General features: G+C 40.2%; 1 protein-coding gene across 1 annotated transcript in view; it reads left to right on the top strand.

Annotated features, from left to right (window-relative positions):
- HMGCLL1 (3-hydroxymethyl-3-methylglutaryl-CoA lyase like 1) overlaps nucleotides 1-16801 on the top strand; it is an 87978-nt gene that overhangs the window by 14149 nt on the left and 57028 nt on the right. The window contains exons 2-3 of the mRNA XM_056344379.1: nucleotides 11632-11709; nucleotides 12707-12814. Coding sequence (XP_056200354.1) covers nucleotides 11632-11709; nucleotides 12707-12814 — 186 coding nt within the window. The remainder of the gene's footprint in view (nucleotides 1-11631; nucleotides 11710-12706; nucleotides 12815-16801) is intronic.

A 16801-nucleotide genomic window follows, 5' to 3' on the forward strand; every position in this document is an offset into this window, starting at 1 on the left:
TGATGTTTTCTGATCTACTCTAAAGGAAAGTAGTCTGAGAAGTGAGGAATTCCTTCTCTTACTCCCTGTTAGACTCCTGCAGACAGAAATTATATTTATTTATTAATTGTAGCTCTTTTGTGATATGTGCTATTTTGTGTTTGGCCTGAAAGAAATGTCCTTTCGTATGGGAGGGAGTTGCTTGCTTGATTTGCTGCATCTTGCTACATTTTGCTAAGACCTGGGAGATACTGTGCTGTGAAATCAGTGTGCACGCTTAGTATCCCTCTGGAGATTCTCTGTGCACTAAGTGACTTAGCACAATTGTGTATCGTGCCTCAGTTTTCTCTTTTATGAGCAGGGTTGTGTTTGTGTATCAGACAGAGCTCTTGTACTTTAGTTGGAGTTTGGTGTATTTTTTAGTGTCAGACCCTTGTTTAGTGCTTGAACAAGACATTAGCCTTTGGGATTACTCTCATAGCATCCAATAGCTGTAGCTTCTACTGGGTAAGTGTATGATGCAGCAGGATCAGAGAGAGTTAATGCACAAAACACTTCACTTTCAGATACAAACTGGAGCGTGCAGTATTACTGGCTTCCATCAACAAAGCTTATACTTAACAGTGTTAGCCGTTAACTACTACACTTTCTTTTTAGGTATGACTGATAGAAAGGGGCAAAGAGAAGGAGAAATAGGGTGCATTCTATTCCCATCATGTATGACTTGGGGTGAAGAACTGCTCAAGGTGTATATATCTGAACTTTATGTGAGAGAGCAAGGTCCAAATATTGCAATGAACTCTAGGGAATAAGTAATTATCTCAGTTTGATTGTCAGGGAGCAGCAAGGGCTAGCATCTCCCTAAGGCAGGGAAGCTTAGGGTGTTAACAGGCAGGTCACCTGCCAGGACCCAGTCCCATAGTAGCTAAGTGAGATGAGCAGGGTAGGCCTAGAGGTGGTAGTCATGTTCAAGCAAGAGTCCAGGTCATTGGGCAAGTTTGTGGTGATAGAAGAGGTCCAAGGTTAGAGCTAGGAGTGCAAGGCAGTGAGTCACAGTCAGGATTCAGTCCAGTAATCAGAACTAGCCATGCAGCCTAGTGACCATCAGGCAGGTCCACAGCGATGAGAGAGGCCCAAGGTCAAACTGGCAACTCAGTCCATGGGTGAAGGTCTGGATCAATGTGAATGCTCTGTTTACAGAGGAGTTGTGGGAAAACAAGGAGGCAAGAATTCAGTTGATCTGAATTGCTTCTAAAGCATACCTTGCACAGAAGAATAGAAATTATGCCAGTTGCTCCAAAGACGTGATCTGAAACAAGAATTAGAATCCTCTTCATTGGACTGATGCTGCTTAAATGTCCATGTGCTACATGTAACTTTTCATACCTGGAAAATTGTTTATGTGTGAGGTATTAGTTGCTGAGGGTATGTTTTGGATTGAAATGATCTGCTGCAAGGTAATGTTTCTTCCTCTCTCCTATGTATTTATCTGTATTCCAGTTTTTCAATGGGGAAGAGCTTAGAGGCAAAGATGGAAGGCAATAAGGAAGAGTTTAGATGCAGCAGCAGGATGGATTGGGAATCGTGTCAGCAAGGAAGGGTGAAAACTTGATTTAGAATGATGAAAAGAATACATCACCTACTGAGCTCTTACAGGAACTCAGAATAAGTTCCTCCAATTTCTCTTGGTAACTTATTAAATTATATATAGTTCATTTGAGGCAGATGCCAGTTTGGGATTAGGACATCTGAATTAAGACATAAGTAGGTGTCTATAGCAGCTAAGTTCCTGCGATAGCCAGTACAGACCTAGGACAGGACGTAGTTGCCTTAACGTAGGTGCCTAGGTGCCGTTTGAAACACCTAGGATATATGAGACATCTTATGGGGTAGGCATATCCTGTGCATTGTAAAATGCACAACAGACCTATTTCCTTCTGGAGTGGCATTCAGTCCCCAAGCAGTTATACAAACCTGATGACTGAGATCATCAAGCCACTAGAGATGAACCTTAGGATGACCTGAATTTTTCACAGAATTACAGAATGGTCAGGGTTGGAAGTGACCTCTGGAATCATCTTGTCCAACACCCTGTTAAAGCAGGTTCATCTGAAGCAGGTCACACAGGATCACATCCAGGTGGGGTTTGAATGCCTCCAGAGAAGGAGACTCCACAGCTCCTCTGGGCAGCCTGTTCCAGTGCTCTGTCACCCTCAAAGAAAAGAAGTTTTTCCTCAAATGCAGATGGAACTTCCTGCATTGCAGTCTGCACCCATTACCCTTTGTCCTGTCACTTGGCACCACTGAAAAGAGCCTGGCCCCATCCTTTTGACACTTTCCCTTAGGATATTTGTAGACATTGGTAAGGTCCCCTCTCAGTCTTGTCTTCTCCAGGCTAAACAGGCCCAGCTCTCTCAGCCTTTCCTCATAAGGGAGATGCTCCAGTCCCCTAAGCATCTTTGTAACCCTCCACTGGACCTTCCTCAGTAGCTCCCAGTCTCTCTTGAGCTGAGGAGCCCAGCACTGGCCACAGCACCCCAGATATGGCCTCACTGGGGCAGAGCAGAGGGGAGGATCACCTCCCTCCATCTGCTGGCCACGCTTCTCCTAATGCACCCCAGGGTCCCATTGGCCTTCTTGGCCACCAGGGCACACTGCTGGCTCATGGCCACCTTGCTGTCCACCAGAACTCCCAGGTCCTTCTCTGCAGAGCTGCCTTGCAGCAGGCTGGCCCCAGCCTGTACTGGTGTGTGGGGTTATTCCCGCCCAGGTGCAGGACCCTACAGTTGCCTTTGTTGAACTTCATGAGGTCCCTCTCCGCCCAGCTCCCCAGCTTGTCCAGGTCTCACTGAATGGCAGCGCAGCCTGCTGGGGTCTCAGCCACTGCTCCCAGTTCTGTATCACCAGCAAACGTGCTGAGAGGACACTCTGTCCCTTCATACAGGGCATTGATTGAACAAGACTGGACCCAGTACTGACCCCTGGGGAACACCGTGAGCTACAGGCCTCCAGCTAGAGTCTGTGCTGCTGATCACAGCCCTCTGAGCTCTGCCGTTCTGCCAGTTCTCAATGCACCTTGCTGTCCACTCATCTCACCCACACTTCCTGAGCTTACCTATGAGGGTGTTATGGGAGACAGTGTCAAAAGCCTTGCTGAGGTCAAGGTAGACGATACCCACTCTCCCCTCATCTACTCAGCCAGTCCTTCCACCGTAGAAGGCTGTCATGTTGGTCAGGCATGATTTTCCCTTGATGAATCCATGTTGCCTACTCCTGATAACCTTCTTTTCCTCCAGATGCTGCAAGATGACTTCCAGGATGTGCTGTTCCATCACCTTTCCAGGGATGGAGCTGAGGCTGACCAGCCTGTAGTTTCCTGGATCCTCCTTCTTGCCCTTTTTGAAGATTGGAGTGACATTGGCTTTCCTCCAGTCCTCACGCATTTCTTCTGTCCTCCATGACCTTTCAAAGATGATGGAGAGCAGCTTAGCAACTCTTTATCTTTAGTGGCTTAGCAATTCTTTATCTCTATCAGCCGTATTATATAAAGCTCCTTCAGCTGCAATGGGAATTCAGACATCTGCCATGCTTTTAGACACGTGCATGGGAGGAACTATTTAGAAGCTCCATTCAGTTGCCCAGCAAATGTGTCTAGTGCCATTTAAGATGCCCTGCAGTGTGTACACATCTTGATAGGTTTGAAATGTCCTGAAATCTTTCATCAGTAAAAACAAACATTTGCAGGAATGTCAAAAGATAGAATTTGGGCTGGCTTGTTTTTAGTTTCTTTTTTTCTGTTGTTTTGTTTGTTTCCAATTTTTTTTTCTTTTGTAGACATGCTGGGGCCAGGGGGGGAGCAGTTTTAAACAACAAAGTCTCACATTTAAGATTAATTTAAAAGGCGTTTACTGATAGCCAGAATGCAAGAAATGCTGTAACTTACTCTTTCCAGCCCGAACAACTTCTGTTGCTCAATTTTAAGCAATTGTTCTGGGAATAAACAGAAGCAAGTGTGTCATTTTCAGCACCTGAGAGTAGGTGAGATCCTGCAAGTCTTTGTCTTTCACATTAGAGAGCATCAGCTATGGAAGGACTTTGGGAACTCAGAAGGACTTGACAGCTTTGCATCCTCTGGAAAAGACTAATTTGCTGCCAGTTGTGGTAAACAGTATATATTGTGGTGGGTAGTGGGCTTAATTACCTACAATAAGGGTTCTTGGTTTAAGAGCTCAGTCTGCTCAAGCTGGAAATCAAAATGGCAGAAAGGGAATCTTCCTGGTTTGTTTCCCCCCCGTCCCCCTCTTTTTTCCATATCCCCCCCACTCCACGCCCCTGCCCCATGAGCAGGTTTGCATGAGCACTTGGAGGCCAGAACTCTTTAAGTCATCCAGAATGAGTCCAGGTACGTATGTTTAGACATCAGGAATGACCTGAGGTTTCTTAACCTTGAGCTCTTAAACTTCATCTTCCGTAGCTTTGGATGACCTATTCTAAAGGATTTCCAAAAGGAATAGTAATACGTAGATGGTATTTTGTTTTTTTAAAATTTATAACTGTATGTCCATGAGTAGTGTAGTTAGGAATGTGACTTTAATTTTCTAGTTTTGTGTAATACTATTATTCTTAATACAGCAACATTTTTTTTATAATCTCTGGAGCATTCCCTATAATACCATTTGTTACCTTTTGAACTGTCAGTTCATCAGAATTCTGCTCACTTGATTGAAATCTTTTTACAAAATACTAATTTCTAATTTCTAAGTAAAAATACCATTTTTTTCATAGTATTTCTTAGCTAATATTATTTGTACTTTATGACCTTTGTCTTTACCATTAATGTCTTCCTGGTAGACAGGATTAGATCAAACAACTGGCTACTCCAGCAGCTTAAGCATTTATAGTTTTGTTGAATTCCCCTGTGTTAAAAATCGTATTTCTTCTATTCTCATATGAATTACTTGGGTTTTGTTCTAAACGGCTCTGCAACAATTTAGTAAGTGTACTAGCAGATTATATTAGAATTGAATAATTAATGGAAATTACAGTAGAAATGTTAGAAATCCCTACAGTGAATTCCCAGTCAGTTCAGATAGCCTCCTGATACATATAAATCACTACTCTTTCATGAGCTCACACAAGACCTCTAATAAAAGTTTTAAGCACATTCAAATTAAATTTGAAGAGGTGGACTAAAGCAATACCTGTAGGTTTAATCCCCAGTATGAGAGACGTAGACATACCAGATCAGATCCAGCAAAAGGCCATGAAGATGATTAATGGATGGGAGCATCTGTCATATGAGGAGAGGCTGAGAGAGCTGAGTGTTTAGCCCAGAGAAAAGAAGGCGCAGGGGGATCTTACCAATATGTACAAATACCTAGTGGGGTGAATAAAGAAGACGAAGTCACTGATAGGACAAGAGGCAATGGGCACAAACTGAAGTACCATAAACTCCAAAGATCAGAAAAGTATTTTTTACTGTGAGGGTGGTCAACAGTGGAACAGGTTGCCCAGGAGTCTCCATCCTTGGAGATACTCCAGACCCAGCTGAACATGGTTCTCGGCTGCCTGGTTAAACTAGATGATCTCCAGAGGTCCCTTTTGACCTCAATGATTATTTGGTTTATTCCAGATAAGTTAACTCTGCATTTAATTTCATTCTGTCCTGGTTTCAGCTGGTGCAGTGCTATGTTTTGGATTTGGTGGGAGAACAATGTTGACAGTGCATGGATGTTTTTGGTTGTTCCTAGGTAATGTTTATACCAAGTCAAGGACTTCTTGGTTTCTCAGGCCCTGCAAGGGCGAGGGCTGGAGGGGCATGGGAAATTGGGAGGGAACACAGCTGACTGGAACTAGCCAAAGAGGTATTCCGTGCCATTGAATGTCATGCTTAGTATATAAGCTGGGGGAAGAAGGAAGGGGGGAATGTTTGGAGGGAGGTCATTTGTCTTCCCGAGTAACAGTTACATGTGACGGAGCCCTGCTTTTCTGGGGATGGCTGAACACCTGCCTGCCCATGGGAAGTGGTGAATGAATTCCTTGTTTTGCTTTGCTTGCATGTGTGGCTTTTGCTTTGTCAATTAAACTGTCATTATCTCAACCCAGGAGTTTTCTCACTTCTTCCAGTTCTCTCCCTCATCCTACCTTGGGGGGAGTGAGCAAGCAGCTGGGTGGGGCTTAGTCACCGTCTGGGCTTAAACCATGACATATTCTATAATGGTTTTCTTGTATTTTATGTTTTGCCCTCCTATGGATGATCTCCAGTTGATTGAATTATTTTTTGAAGTAGGAAGTCAAAATAGATAAAATATTTCTACTTATTAAGTGGCAAGCTACTGTTTTATATATAACATCCCTATTTATAGCCTAGGATTAGATTTGCCATTTAATTTTTTTTTTTTTGAGAGCACAGTGTTATTGACTGATGTTCAATTTGTTACTTGTTTTAATATCCTAGTCCTTTTCTATGGAACTGTTTAGTCAGGTACTATCTATCTTCTATTTTACAAAAATCTTTTTTTGAGGGTCAAAATTACTAAAATGGAGACATAAATTGCAAAGGAAATCATGCAAAAAATCTTTTAATTAGTTATTCAGCATCAGATACAATAGAGATAGGCCTAAGTGTTGTGTTATGAGTTGCTTTTATTGAAATGCATCATATTTATTTCTCTAGTGTGTCAGTGGAATTTTGAATTCTGGTCCTGCTGTCTAAAGCACTTGCAACTGCTTTGTTTCCGGTATTACTGTGTTATCATTCAGGACATGAATAGCAATGATACCATAAGAAAATAATTAATGAAAGCTTCACGAGGGCTGAGAGAGTTTTTTTGCTAGTTGTGGCCTGTTCCTGGCTTCTGCTTTTCCAGTTATCACATCAGCTACATACTGCAGAAGTTCTAGGATGAATACTCAGTTTATCTTTACTGATGGTTATTCACCAGGTGTGGCCCTCTGTTTTCCGAATATCTGTATATATCATCTGTTTTCCGAATATCTGTATATATTATTTATATCTCACAGGTGAAGCTTCTCCATTTTCCTTCTAGTTAACTTGTGGATGAGTACGTTTTATATCTTCCTTTCAGTAGCGTGAACCATATAAACAAGTGTCTGTAATACCACTTAAATCATTATTTGATTATGTACTAAGATTTGAATGTCTTCCTGTTTATTTCCTCTATGTCTTACAAAGTTTAGAGACATCTACATGTTCAGAAGATTGACCATTGTTTTATTTGTTCTCTCATTTGTATCGTTTATCTCAGAGCCTTCTCCCAGTTTTTGGACATTTGTCCATGTCACTGCACGTATACACAGAGTTATGATGCCACCTCCCTGCTGATCCTTGCTTAAAACTGCTCTCCTGAGTAATTCCTCCTTGTACAAGATGGACCTACCTTTGTTCAGTTGTCCTCTGTGCCAGAACACCACCTTGTGGAAAAGGAAAGCAGAGCTTCATCTTTACTTGTATAGAAAGACTGAAAAGTCCTGAACCTCCAGATTCTTCTCTCTTACTTTTGGGTCCTTTCAGTTACTTTTGAGCAGCTCAGGGTAATATTTGCCAGTGCTATTAGTGCCCATATGAATGAGCTGCATGGAATAAAAATCAGAGGCTGAAGGAACCTCAGCACCTTTACTAAAAGTAGTGATGCAGTGAAGATTATACTGCTTTAATTAAAGGTTGCTAGGATTTTCTATAATAAACTTGAATTTTCAGCTATTTATAGCTCAGGGAAAATGTTCCCATACAGAAATTTGGCATTCCGTCTCTCAAGCTGAATGGTATGGTTTTCCTTTTTCTAATTTTTTAAAAAAGACTCTTTGGCTGCATTCTGTTTTGAGGGAAGTAATTTTTTGTGGTTTTATATGCTTTTTGTTCTCCCTTGGCAAGGCTTGATACATGGAAAAAACAAATTTTCCAGGCTCTTAGTCTTTTATGTCAGCTATTTCCTTTTTGATATTTCAAACATTGTACTTTGGTAGTCATTATTTTTAACAGAGCCACTATATAATTCAATAAGCAGTCACCTCTAAGTATCTACCATAACTACTTTTTATACTTAAATACCTAAAAATACTTACTATAATACAATTTATTAAATACATTTTTTCTGAAACAATTTACCTGACATGTTTAGTGTTTAATGTAAGTAAGAACCTTCTGTAAGGTTCACCTCTTTGGCATTCTCTTAAAATATAACAACTATTTTTCATTTTTCTATTGATTTCTATTTATGGGGTTTTTTGTTACTTGTAGACCATTTAATGCCATACTTGAAGGTGTCGAAAGTCTCATAAGTTTGTCTCATTGGATCTGAAAATCTTTCCTTTTACCTAAGAGGATGGTGCACATTTGGAATCCTCCAGTTAGAGTTTGGGAACTCGATCCCTCAATTCATGAAGCCCAAGACCTGGTTAAGGTCTAATGCCATCCAGATAGTAAATAGAGAAGTGTTTAAACTCTGCATAAGGTCTTAAAGACTTCCCTCTGTTCTGTGGATTTGAAGCTTGTCTAGTCAATGCAGATGTGACTGGTGGCCCAGGTGACTTCTTCAGCTGTGTTTTGAGTGATGTCCAAATATTCTGCAAGTGTGACACTGTGACTAGAAGACTTCCCAAGCATGCAGGGAGTCTTTTTTTCTTCCCAACAACATTGTCAATTCATTCATAGGACAAGTGAGGTTAAAGTGAAGAGGTACTGCTTTAGTCCTCCGATTCAACTTGGGACACAGAATGAAAAAATGCTAGTTATCTTAGCAGAAGATGGTACGTGTACTCTTACAGTCTCTTAATTTATTTCTGAATTTTATTCAGTGATTATGCACTGTAAAATGCATAAATAGTACACAGAGTCCTGAACTTTAAGTATTCTGCCTTCCTTTTACTTGTTTGTTACCTGGACTTCAGCAATGCAGCATGAGAGAAATTACTAGTTATGTTGGGGATAAGGATGGTCAGAACAGAATTTGTGAGCTGAGTAAGAAATTGGCTGAGAAGGAAATGAGAGAGAATGTTGAAAGCAGATTCATTAGTACAAAGAGGCGTTGCTGGTGGAGTTCCTCAGGTCTTTTTTAAAAAACTTGTTTCTTCTATAGCACTAACTCAAATTTTTTTGAGAGAGTATATGTTTGTGTTAAAATAAAGTAATCATGTTAATCCAAATGTAATCCAAATGTTTTCACCAGAAAATACCAAGTTGGTAAGATCTGATGATGATAGAAAGACACGATACATCATCAGTACCACACTGGATGCCATACAATAGGACCTGAGTGACCTTGAAGACAGGAGCAATCAATGCACTATGGATGAAACGATGAAATTCAAGGCAAAGGAACACTTTTCTGGACTCAGAGCCAAGATGTTTACTTTAAGCCATTAGTTCATCAGCTCGAAGAGTGTAAGGATTTGTCTGTAGTATTGCCTGGAGTTTCCACTGCGTGGCCCTTGTGAGAGTCATCCAGTACATGGCTCTCAGTATCACGTTCAAGAATAGTGAATTCAAGTTGGGACTGACCAGTGGACAGGAAGGCTTGTAGAGAAGATCAGGGGCTGAGAGACCCACACTATGGCTCAAAGAGATTGTGTGCCTGTAACATCACAGAGATTAAAAATCAATATTGAATGCCTTTCTGCAATGTCCCTTCAAAACTTCTGTCCCTTACAAAATCCAAGGGTTGCAGACATCCACTGAGTGGCTGTACGAATGGCTACTGCACATGCTATAGCTGTGCGAACTGTTCTGCAAAGACAGGTACAGTGCTTTGATTTCAGCAAAAGTTTTATCACAGTAGGAACTGAATAGGATTTACAGGATTTGGCCTAGAAATTGGACATTTTTGCCACCAAAGTTTTGTAGACTTTTTTTCATACTCTAAATTAAGCTTCAGTTCACATAATCTATTTCAGCTCCTTTATATTTCCAGTCACAGCCTTACTCATAATGCAGCTGTGGCATTTGTCTAACAAGAAGGATCTGATATTCGTGAAAGAACCCAGATTTATGCCCGTAGTGCTGAAGCAGTGCCATATTTGTGAAAATAACTTAAGAGAAACAATATGCAGCAGATGTGAAGGTAAAACCTTCACATTTAAGTAGGTTTATACTGTCAGCGAGTGTGGGCTTAGCACAGCCTGACAGAGCTTTAACTTACCAGATGTTCCACGTGATCAAATAGATACTGTACAGCTGTTTCCCATTCTTTTTACTGGGCTCAGATAAATACACAGTAAATGCTCTGAAATATGTTGATTGTATATTGGCTATTGCTGCAGAGAACTTACTTTTATCCATGGGCACTGAGAATGTGGGGAGAAACCAAAGGTGCTGTAGGAATGCTCATTTTCCATTACTGTGAGGAGAAATTAGCAGCCGTTTGGTTGAAACAATCCTAATGATACTGGCCAGGGAGGCATGAAAAATGGGTTTTCCATCTGGTTATGGATGATGTGAGATTAGTGGCTGTATTTACACGCTGCAGAAGTGACTTCTGGTCTCTGGGTGAGCTGTGACTGCTGCGGGCAGGAGCTGTCCCCATGGGCTGGCACTGTCATCCTTCCAGAGGCATTTAATTCTGGGGGGAGATGGTGGGTGCAGCAGGAGCAGCCAGCCTGCAGGCAGCTCGCACTTACCCCAGTGTGGGCTTTCAACGCTGGCATGGAGACACTGGGTTGCATTCTGTACTCAGTGTGATACATAAAACAGGGTGTCTCCAGAGCTCCTGGTGAGGCTGCCTTTGTCCCTCCTGTCCGCTCCACTGGGCACAGGCAGTGTGCCCCAAGTTGGCCATTTGATGTGTTTTTAAAGACACACAGCTTTTGGGGGTCAGTCCAAGCAACGGCTCTGAACTGTTTCAGGACTTAAAAGGCCCAGGTTACATTAACTGCCGCACCTGTCAACTTGATTCAAGAACGGAGCAGCTAAATAATAAAGAAGGAAGTTTCATTTCCCTTCACCTGCTTTTCTGCTCGTTTCTCCTTCCTCTCCTTCCAACTCCCCATGCTCTCCTTAGCCCTTTGACCTTACTGCTGCCTTCCTTCCCTCCTGTCACCATAAGCCTCCTGCCTTTCCAGAGCTGCTCTTACACCAGCAAAATTCTTCTTCTTGTCTACCAGGGGCCTTCCTTGTTCTGCTTTAAATCCTTCTTTGAAACCTTCATCTTCAGGCAGAAGAATTACTTTCATCTTTCATTAATAATCTCTTCAACATTTCTTGACTGCTCTGGTCTTTTCAGATTTATAGCCTAGTCTTGCAAACATTTACAGAGAAGTAACTGTTCAGTTAAATTGAGAACATTCAGTTAGAAGTTTGGAGGACTGGATTGTTCATTGGGAAGCTTTTTGAAATGGGAATATTTCTCACTCTGTAAAACACAATGTTCATTTATGGTTTTATGTACATTTTTATAATAAACATTTGTGGCCTCAGAGGAGCAGTGGAACATGCATGCGGATAACTTCTGCTTTTAACTTTTATTCCCTAATTCAAGGTGTGGAACATGTTCGCACAGATTTTTAAAGGCTGTGGGCAAATTTAATGCTGACAATATGACTTTATACCCAGAGTCATAGGAAAGGACAAGTACAAGCTGTGCTTTTGATCTTGGTGACCCTTATTGTTTTGTATTTCAGTATTGATTTTTATTTCAGGAATCTCAAGCATCTGGACTGCCTGAGTACATAAAGATTGTGGAAGTTGGGCCAAGGGATGGGTTACAAAATGAAAAGGTAATTTTTCTTTCTTTTTTTTTTTTTTTTTGTGTGTGTGTGTTTTGACTTGGTTGTCAGTGTTATTTTCATTGTGTAAAACAACTACATCCTGCTGATTATGCTTCTTCCATTTGTTACTATAAATATATTTATTTTCATATTAATAACTGTTTTGTGTATTAGAAGTAGATTACTATTTAGCCAGATGTTAAATCATACAATTTCTTTCTATACTTGGTTAACTAGCCTTTCTGTTACTCAACTACCATTTATTTTTCTGGAATTTGTCTTGTCAGTCAATAATATTCTGTCATGACATAACTGGTTAACACCATGAAGCACTGGCTATCTTGATAATACATGTTTATGCTACAACTGCTACTATAGTAGGAATAGTACAATAGGTTTTGTCATACTTCGTGCTGAACAGGCATGGAAAAAAAAGCAGTTGCTCTTTTGATATTACTGTTTGCCTGAAGGGTGATAGGGAAGCATGGAAGATTGGAAGAGACTATGTAAAATGGGGTACATATATCAAAACAGTCATCTGTTTCCACAAACAGGAGAATAAGCTTACATATATTGTTGTTACTAACATAAAGATGTTAGTAGTATTAACAGAATGGAATTACTCTGTCTCAGCTATGGAGGTTTTTGCCTCCCTTTTTTCTCTGGTTGGGCTATCTTGTGTTACTGTTTCCTTTGTTACTTCTTTGCTTGGTTGCTGTTTGATTACTAACGATTAGTGAGGCCAGATCTATAACCCGTTACACAGAAGTGCTTCCTCATTCTTTTGTGGTAGACAAAAAATGAAGTAGGATCACGTATACTGCTTGGTGCTTTCCTTATGCAGTAGCTTCCTACTGTTAGGAAACAGTATAGTTAGACTATAATGTATGAGTATAGTTCCTTATTTAAAAAAAAAATACTATTGATTACGTATTGAGAAATTTCACTTACAAACGTTTCTTACCACATGAAGTTACTTCACTATAGTATGTCTCCATGTCCATAGGTGATAGTCCCAACGGATATCAAAATTGAGTTAATCAACCGGCTTTCCAAAACAGGCCTGCCTGCAATAGAAGTGACCAGTTTTGTTTCATCCAAATGGGTGCCTCAGGTATGTAAAATCATCACCATTCAGAACTGTTTTAATTCAAATGCCATTCCATGTAGTGGAGTTTTCCAGTAGTATAGCCTAATTATAGACACAAATGGAACAGAAATGATGTTGTTTGTTTGTAAAATTGGGTGCTGTTGTCAGACACTATTTATGCAGTTTTTAAAGTTCTATGCTTTTGTTTAGGTCAGCTGACACTGGGCTAATTATTAAGAAGTAGTCAAAATTGAAGAAAAGCCAATAAGCTGTGCAGAAAGCTGGTTAAGTCCGTAACTCAGCAGCAGCAAGAACAAGTTGTTCCAGGAGGGAAGGGGAGCAGGAAGCCAAGCATGGTAACAAGGGGAGCAGAGGTTGTAGCCTTGTTGACTGAAGGGCAGTCCAACAGTCTGGACTGCTCCAACAGAGCAGAACAAGTGAGGGTAACCAGGGCAGCCAAGAGTCCACGTACTCAGGTGAGTCCGCAGTGATGCAGCAGGTGCGAGGTTAAGCCAGGAGTTGTCTGGGAGACATGGTTAGGTTCTATCAGTAAGATCAAGAATGGGCTCAGTTGCTGCTGTGCAGCTGCACTGTTTCTCAGGCAGAGAGGAAACGAGAAAGTGTCTCAGCTCAAGCTGTGAAGTTGAGTGAAAAGGGAGGGTAGGCCACTTTAAGACTATTTAACAAAGCTGTCGGGGGGAGCCTCTGCTGATTTGCTTTCCAGCTTTTATTGATGAGCTCCAAGGCTGATTGAGGCTTCTAAAGTTGCTGTCTTCTTGTCAATGAGCTGGCCTTGAGTGCAGCCACCTGAACTCTTAGGAGGGGAAAACTCCAGGCCCTGATCAACAGAAATACTAGGAGTACAATTTGCCATGATTACTGCATAGGGTGTGAGAAATCTTAGTATTTTTCTTGCTCTCCAAACATAAACAATTTAATGGGAGATTCCCAGTTTGCCCCTTGCAGCATGATGGTAGAAGCTTGTATGGGTGTGTATGTGCAAGGGACAGCAGTAAATGAGGAGTGAGAGAATTGGTCATAGGATGCTGAGTGGGGAAAAGAGGTGTAGGGATGATAGATCAGCATCATGAGTAAAGGGCAACTGGGGTATAGGATGATGAATGTAGACATGATAAAGATTTGAGAATACGAAGCAGTTGGGATGCAGGGTACTGGGTATCACTAGATGAAGAGCAGTGGGACTGATCTCTGGGGAGCAGTCAGGGTAGCGGGGACTTCTTGTGGAAGCCACACCACTTCAGAGACGTAGAATCAGGGCAGGAAAACCTAGATGCACAGAGGTGGTGCAAACTGGGTAAACTCAGGAGTGCTCCCCAGCACCAAACCAAGGGAATAGACTCCCCAGGCCTGGTGGTGGTGTGGAGTGTCATGGGAACTTGGCACTTCCCTGAAGCCAAACACCATTTTTTAATGTCTGCTGCACTTGATACATGTCTGTCTATCTATCCACCATGCAGTCCTCCTTTTCCAAACACGTAACACAAACACACACACACAGAAAAATACTTGCTTGCATGTTGAAGGATTCTAGTTATGCAGAGATGTTGCAGATTCTATCCTGATTTTGCATTTGCTCACAAAGGAGCAGTGACCTTTTTCAGTTAATAATACAGAGAAAATTCTTTACAGTTAATGTTGTACTGTGGAACGGATGCAAAGAAAGTACTTCTGCATTTTATTTTGCTCTTTGTTTATTTAAACATTCAGTTGTAACTAAAGATTTGGAGTGGTCACACATCATTAATATAATTAAATGTTGTTCCTACCTCTTTTCTACTGTTCTGAGAATAGTCATCATGTGAAAAAGAAAGGTAGCGTGTCTTTTTTTCTTTTTCTTTAAATGAAATGTCATTTTCCGCATTTGGAGGTGCAGATCTAGCACTCTGTCAGCAGTCATACTGGGTTTTGATGAATTGTAATAATTTGCTTATTATTTTTCCAAAATCAGTTTTTACATTTGTTACAGTTCAGCAGAAATCCTAGCCTTTCTGAAGTCAGCAGTAAAACTACATTGGCATCAGAGTGCCAGGTTTTCATTTGTGATTTAACACCGCAAATTCAGGCTGAGTCCTGAAGTACACTATGTAGCTCCTGTTTGTGCAAATTCAGTTGTCCCCTGCAAAGTAAGGAAATAAGTCAATACTTGTCTGTATCATTTAAACTGATTTTCAAGAAGCTATGTACTTGTTTGCACAGAAGCATTTTGAGTACTTGTCTGTTTAGTAAGGACCACAGTAGTTATTTTCAGAGTAAAACATGAAATACTTCAATTTTTAACATTGCTTGTTGCACATCTTCTGTCCAGATGTATATGAAGTTTGTCCATTTTAAACTGAGAATGCATCCTGGGCCTGGACGGTGTTCCAGGCTTTCCTCTGCGAAAAACATAGTACAGTCATACTTTTTCTTATTCATGAGTTAGCAGAGCAAACTGTACATACTCGGAGGGACTTTATTTCAGTATTCTCAGGATCACCAGGGAAGGGTCTAAAGGAGGGATAATAGGAAAGGGGAAGAAAACAGCAACAATGCAGAATTTCTTTGCAGATTTGTCAATACAGGGGCAGTGATACTGTGTCCGTTAAAAGTGACTAGCTAAGTTTTTCCAAATGCCATCAAACTTTGGCAGTTACAGCAACAGAGAATAATGTAGGTTTTTAAACATTAGAAGGAAGAGTCTAAAGCAAGGGTGGATTTCTTCTTTTCTTGTGTAATTATTTCCTTTTCCTGTGAGCCATTAGGAGTACCAAATTTAGCACAGGTTTGTCAGTTTTGGAAAAAATGAACAATCCCTTCTTATCTCAAATTCATGTCTGAATATTTTATTTTAATGGCTTAATTTGTGTTTAAATGTTTTTTTATTTAAAAAATAAGATTGTGTTGCTTTGATAAGGAGTGCAGTCTTGACTTTGTCTTTTCTTTGCTCCTTTTTTCTTTTCATAGGTCATGGGAATAGAATTCATGGTTATGTTTAGATCACTCATTCGCTTACTTTTTTTAGTATTTTAAAGCTCTTTTATGGCTTCCCATCCACTGTTTTTTTTGGCAAAGATTTTTTTACTGAAAAAAACTAAAAGGAAAAGTTCCACAGTAGCAAGGTGCCATGTAAAACAGGATCCCACACCTATAACCTAAACAGCCAAAAATTATAAATACCTATCATTAGAAAGCTTATTTTTAAAGAAATTTGGAAAAGAAATATTTTATTAAAATTTAAAATCTTATAACATGCAATATGTGTTAAAATGGGATTTTACTTACAGTAAAAATAGTAACGGGACAGATGTAATATATATAATATTATTTGGATCTGGCAGCTTTATACTAGTTGAAAAAGTGTCATTTTGGTTTTCTAGTATATGTTAAGTCAGGCTATAATTTTAAAGTGTGGAATTAGTTCCAGCATTTGCCATTTAATTAATCATTTGGTTTCAAACAGCCTCCCTTGCCCTGAGAAATGTAGATACTATTTATATTAAATTAAGGAATGAAAAATAGTTCTTAAAAAACTAAGGCATTAACAAATGGGTTTTTTGTGAGGTTATTAGATATGTTAGGTGGTCACACTGTTTTAATTTATGTAAAAGCAATTATAAAAAGTTGCTTTGTGCCATCACTTGTTTCCTGATGAGAAATTAGTTGTGTCTGGCTATAGGACACTTTTCATACCATACATCCATTTCCTTATAAATACGTGTTGGGCTTACATTTGAGGAGGTGCACATGCATTTTTCTGATACTTTTAATCCATTCATCTTCATAGTAGGAAACCATATTCTGTCATAGTGACAGAATGATTCCAGGTTGCTAGTAGTATTGTCACTTAATAATCTGGTATAATTTAATATCATGTTTTTAGAATTTGTGTTACTTCAAAGGTATCAATAAAGTATCCTTTGAAGATAAGGAGTAATGAAAGCTTTGTAGTTCATATATCTTGCTATTCCTCAAATGACTTTTCATCAGTGTGGAAAGAATCAGAAATCCAAT

The sequence above is a fragment of the Falco biarmicus genome, chromosome 6 (genome assembly GCF_023638135.1).
Source record: "Falco biarmicus isolate bFalBia1 chromosome 6, bFalBia1.pri, whole genome shotgun sequence".
Classification (NCBI taxonomy): domain Eukaryota; kingdom Metazoa; phylum Chordata; class Aves; order Falconiformes; family Falconidae; genus Falco; species Falco biarmicus.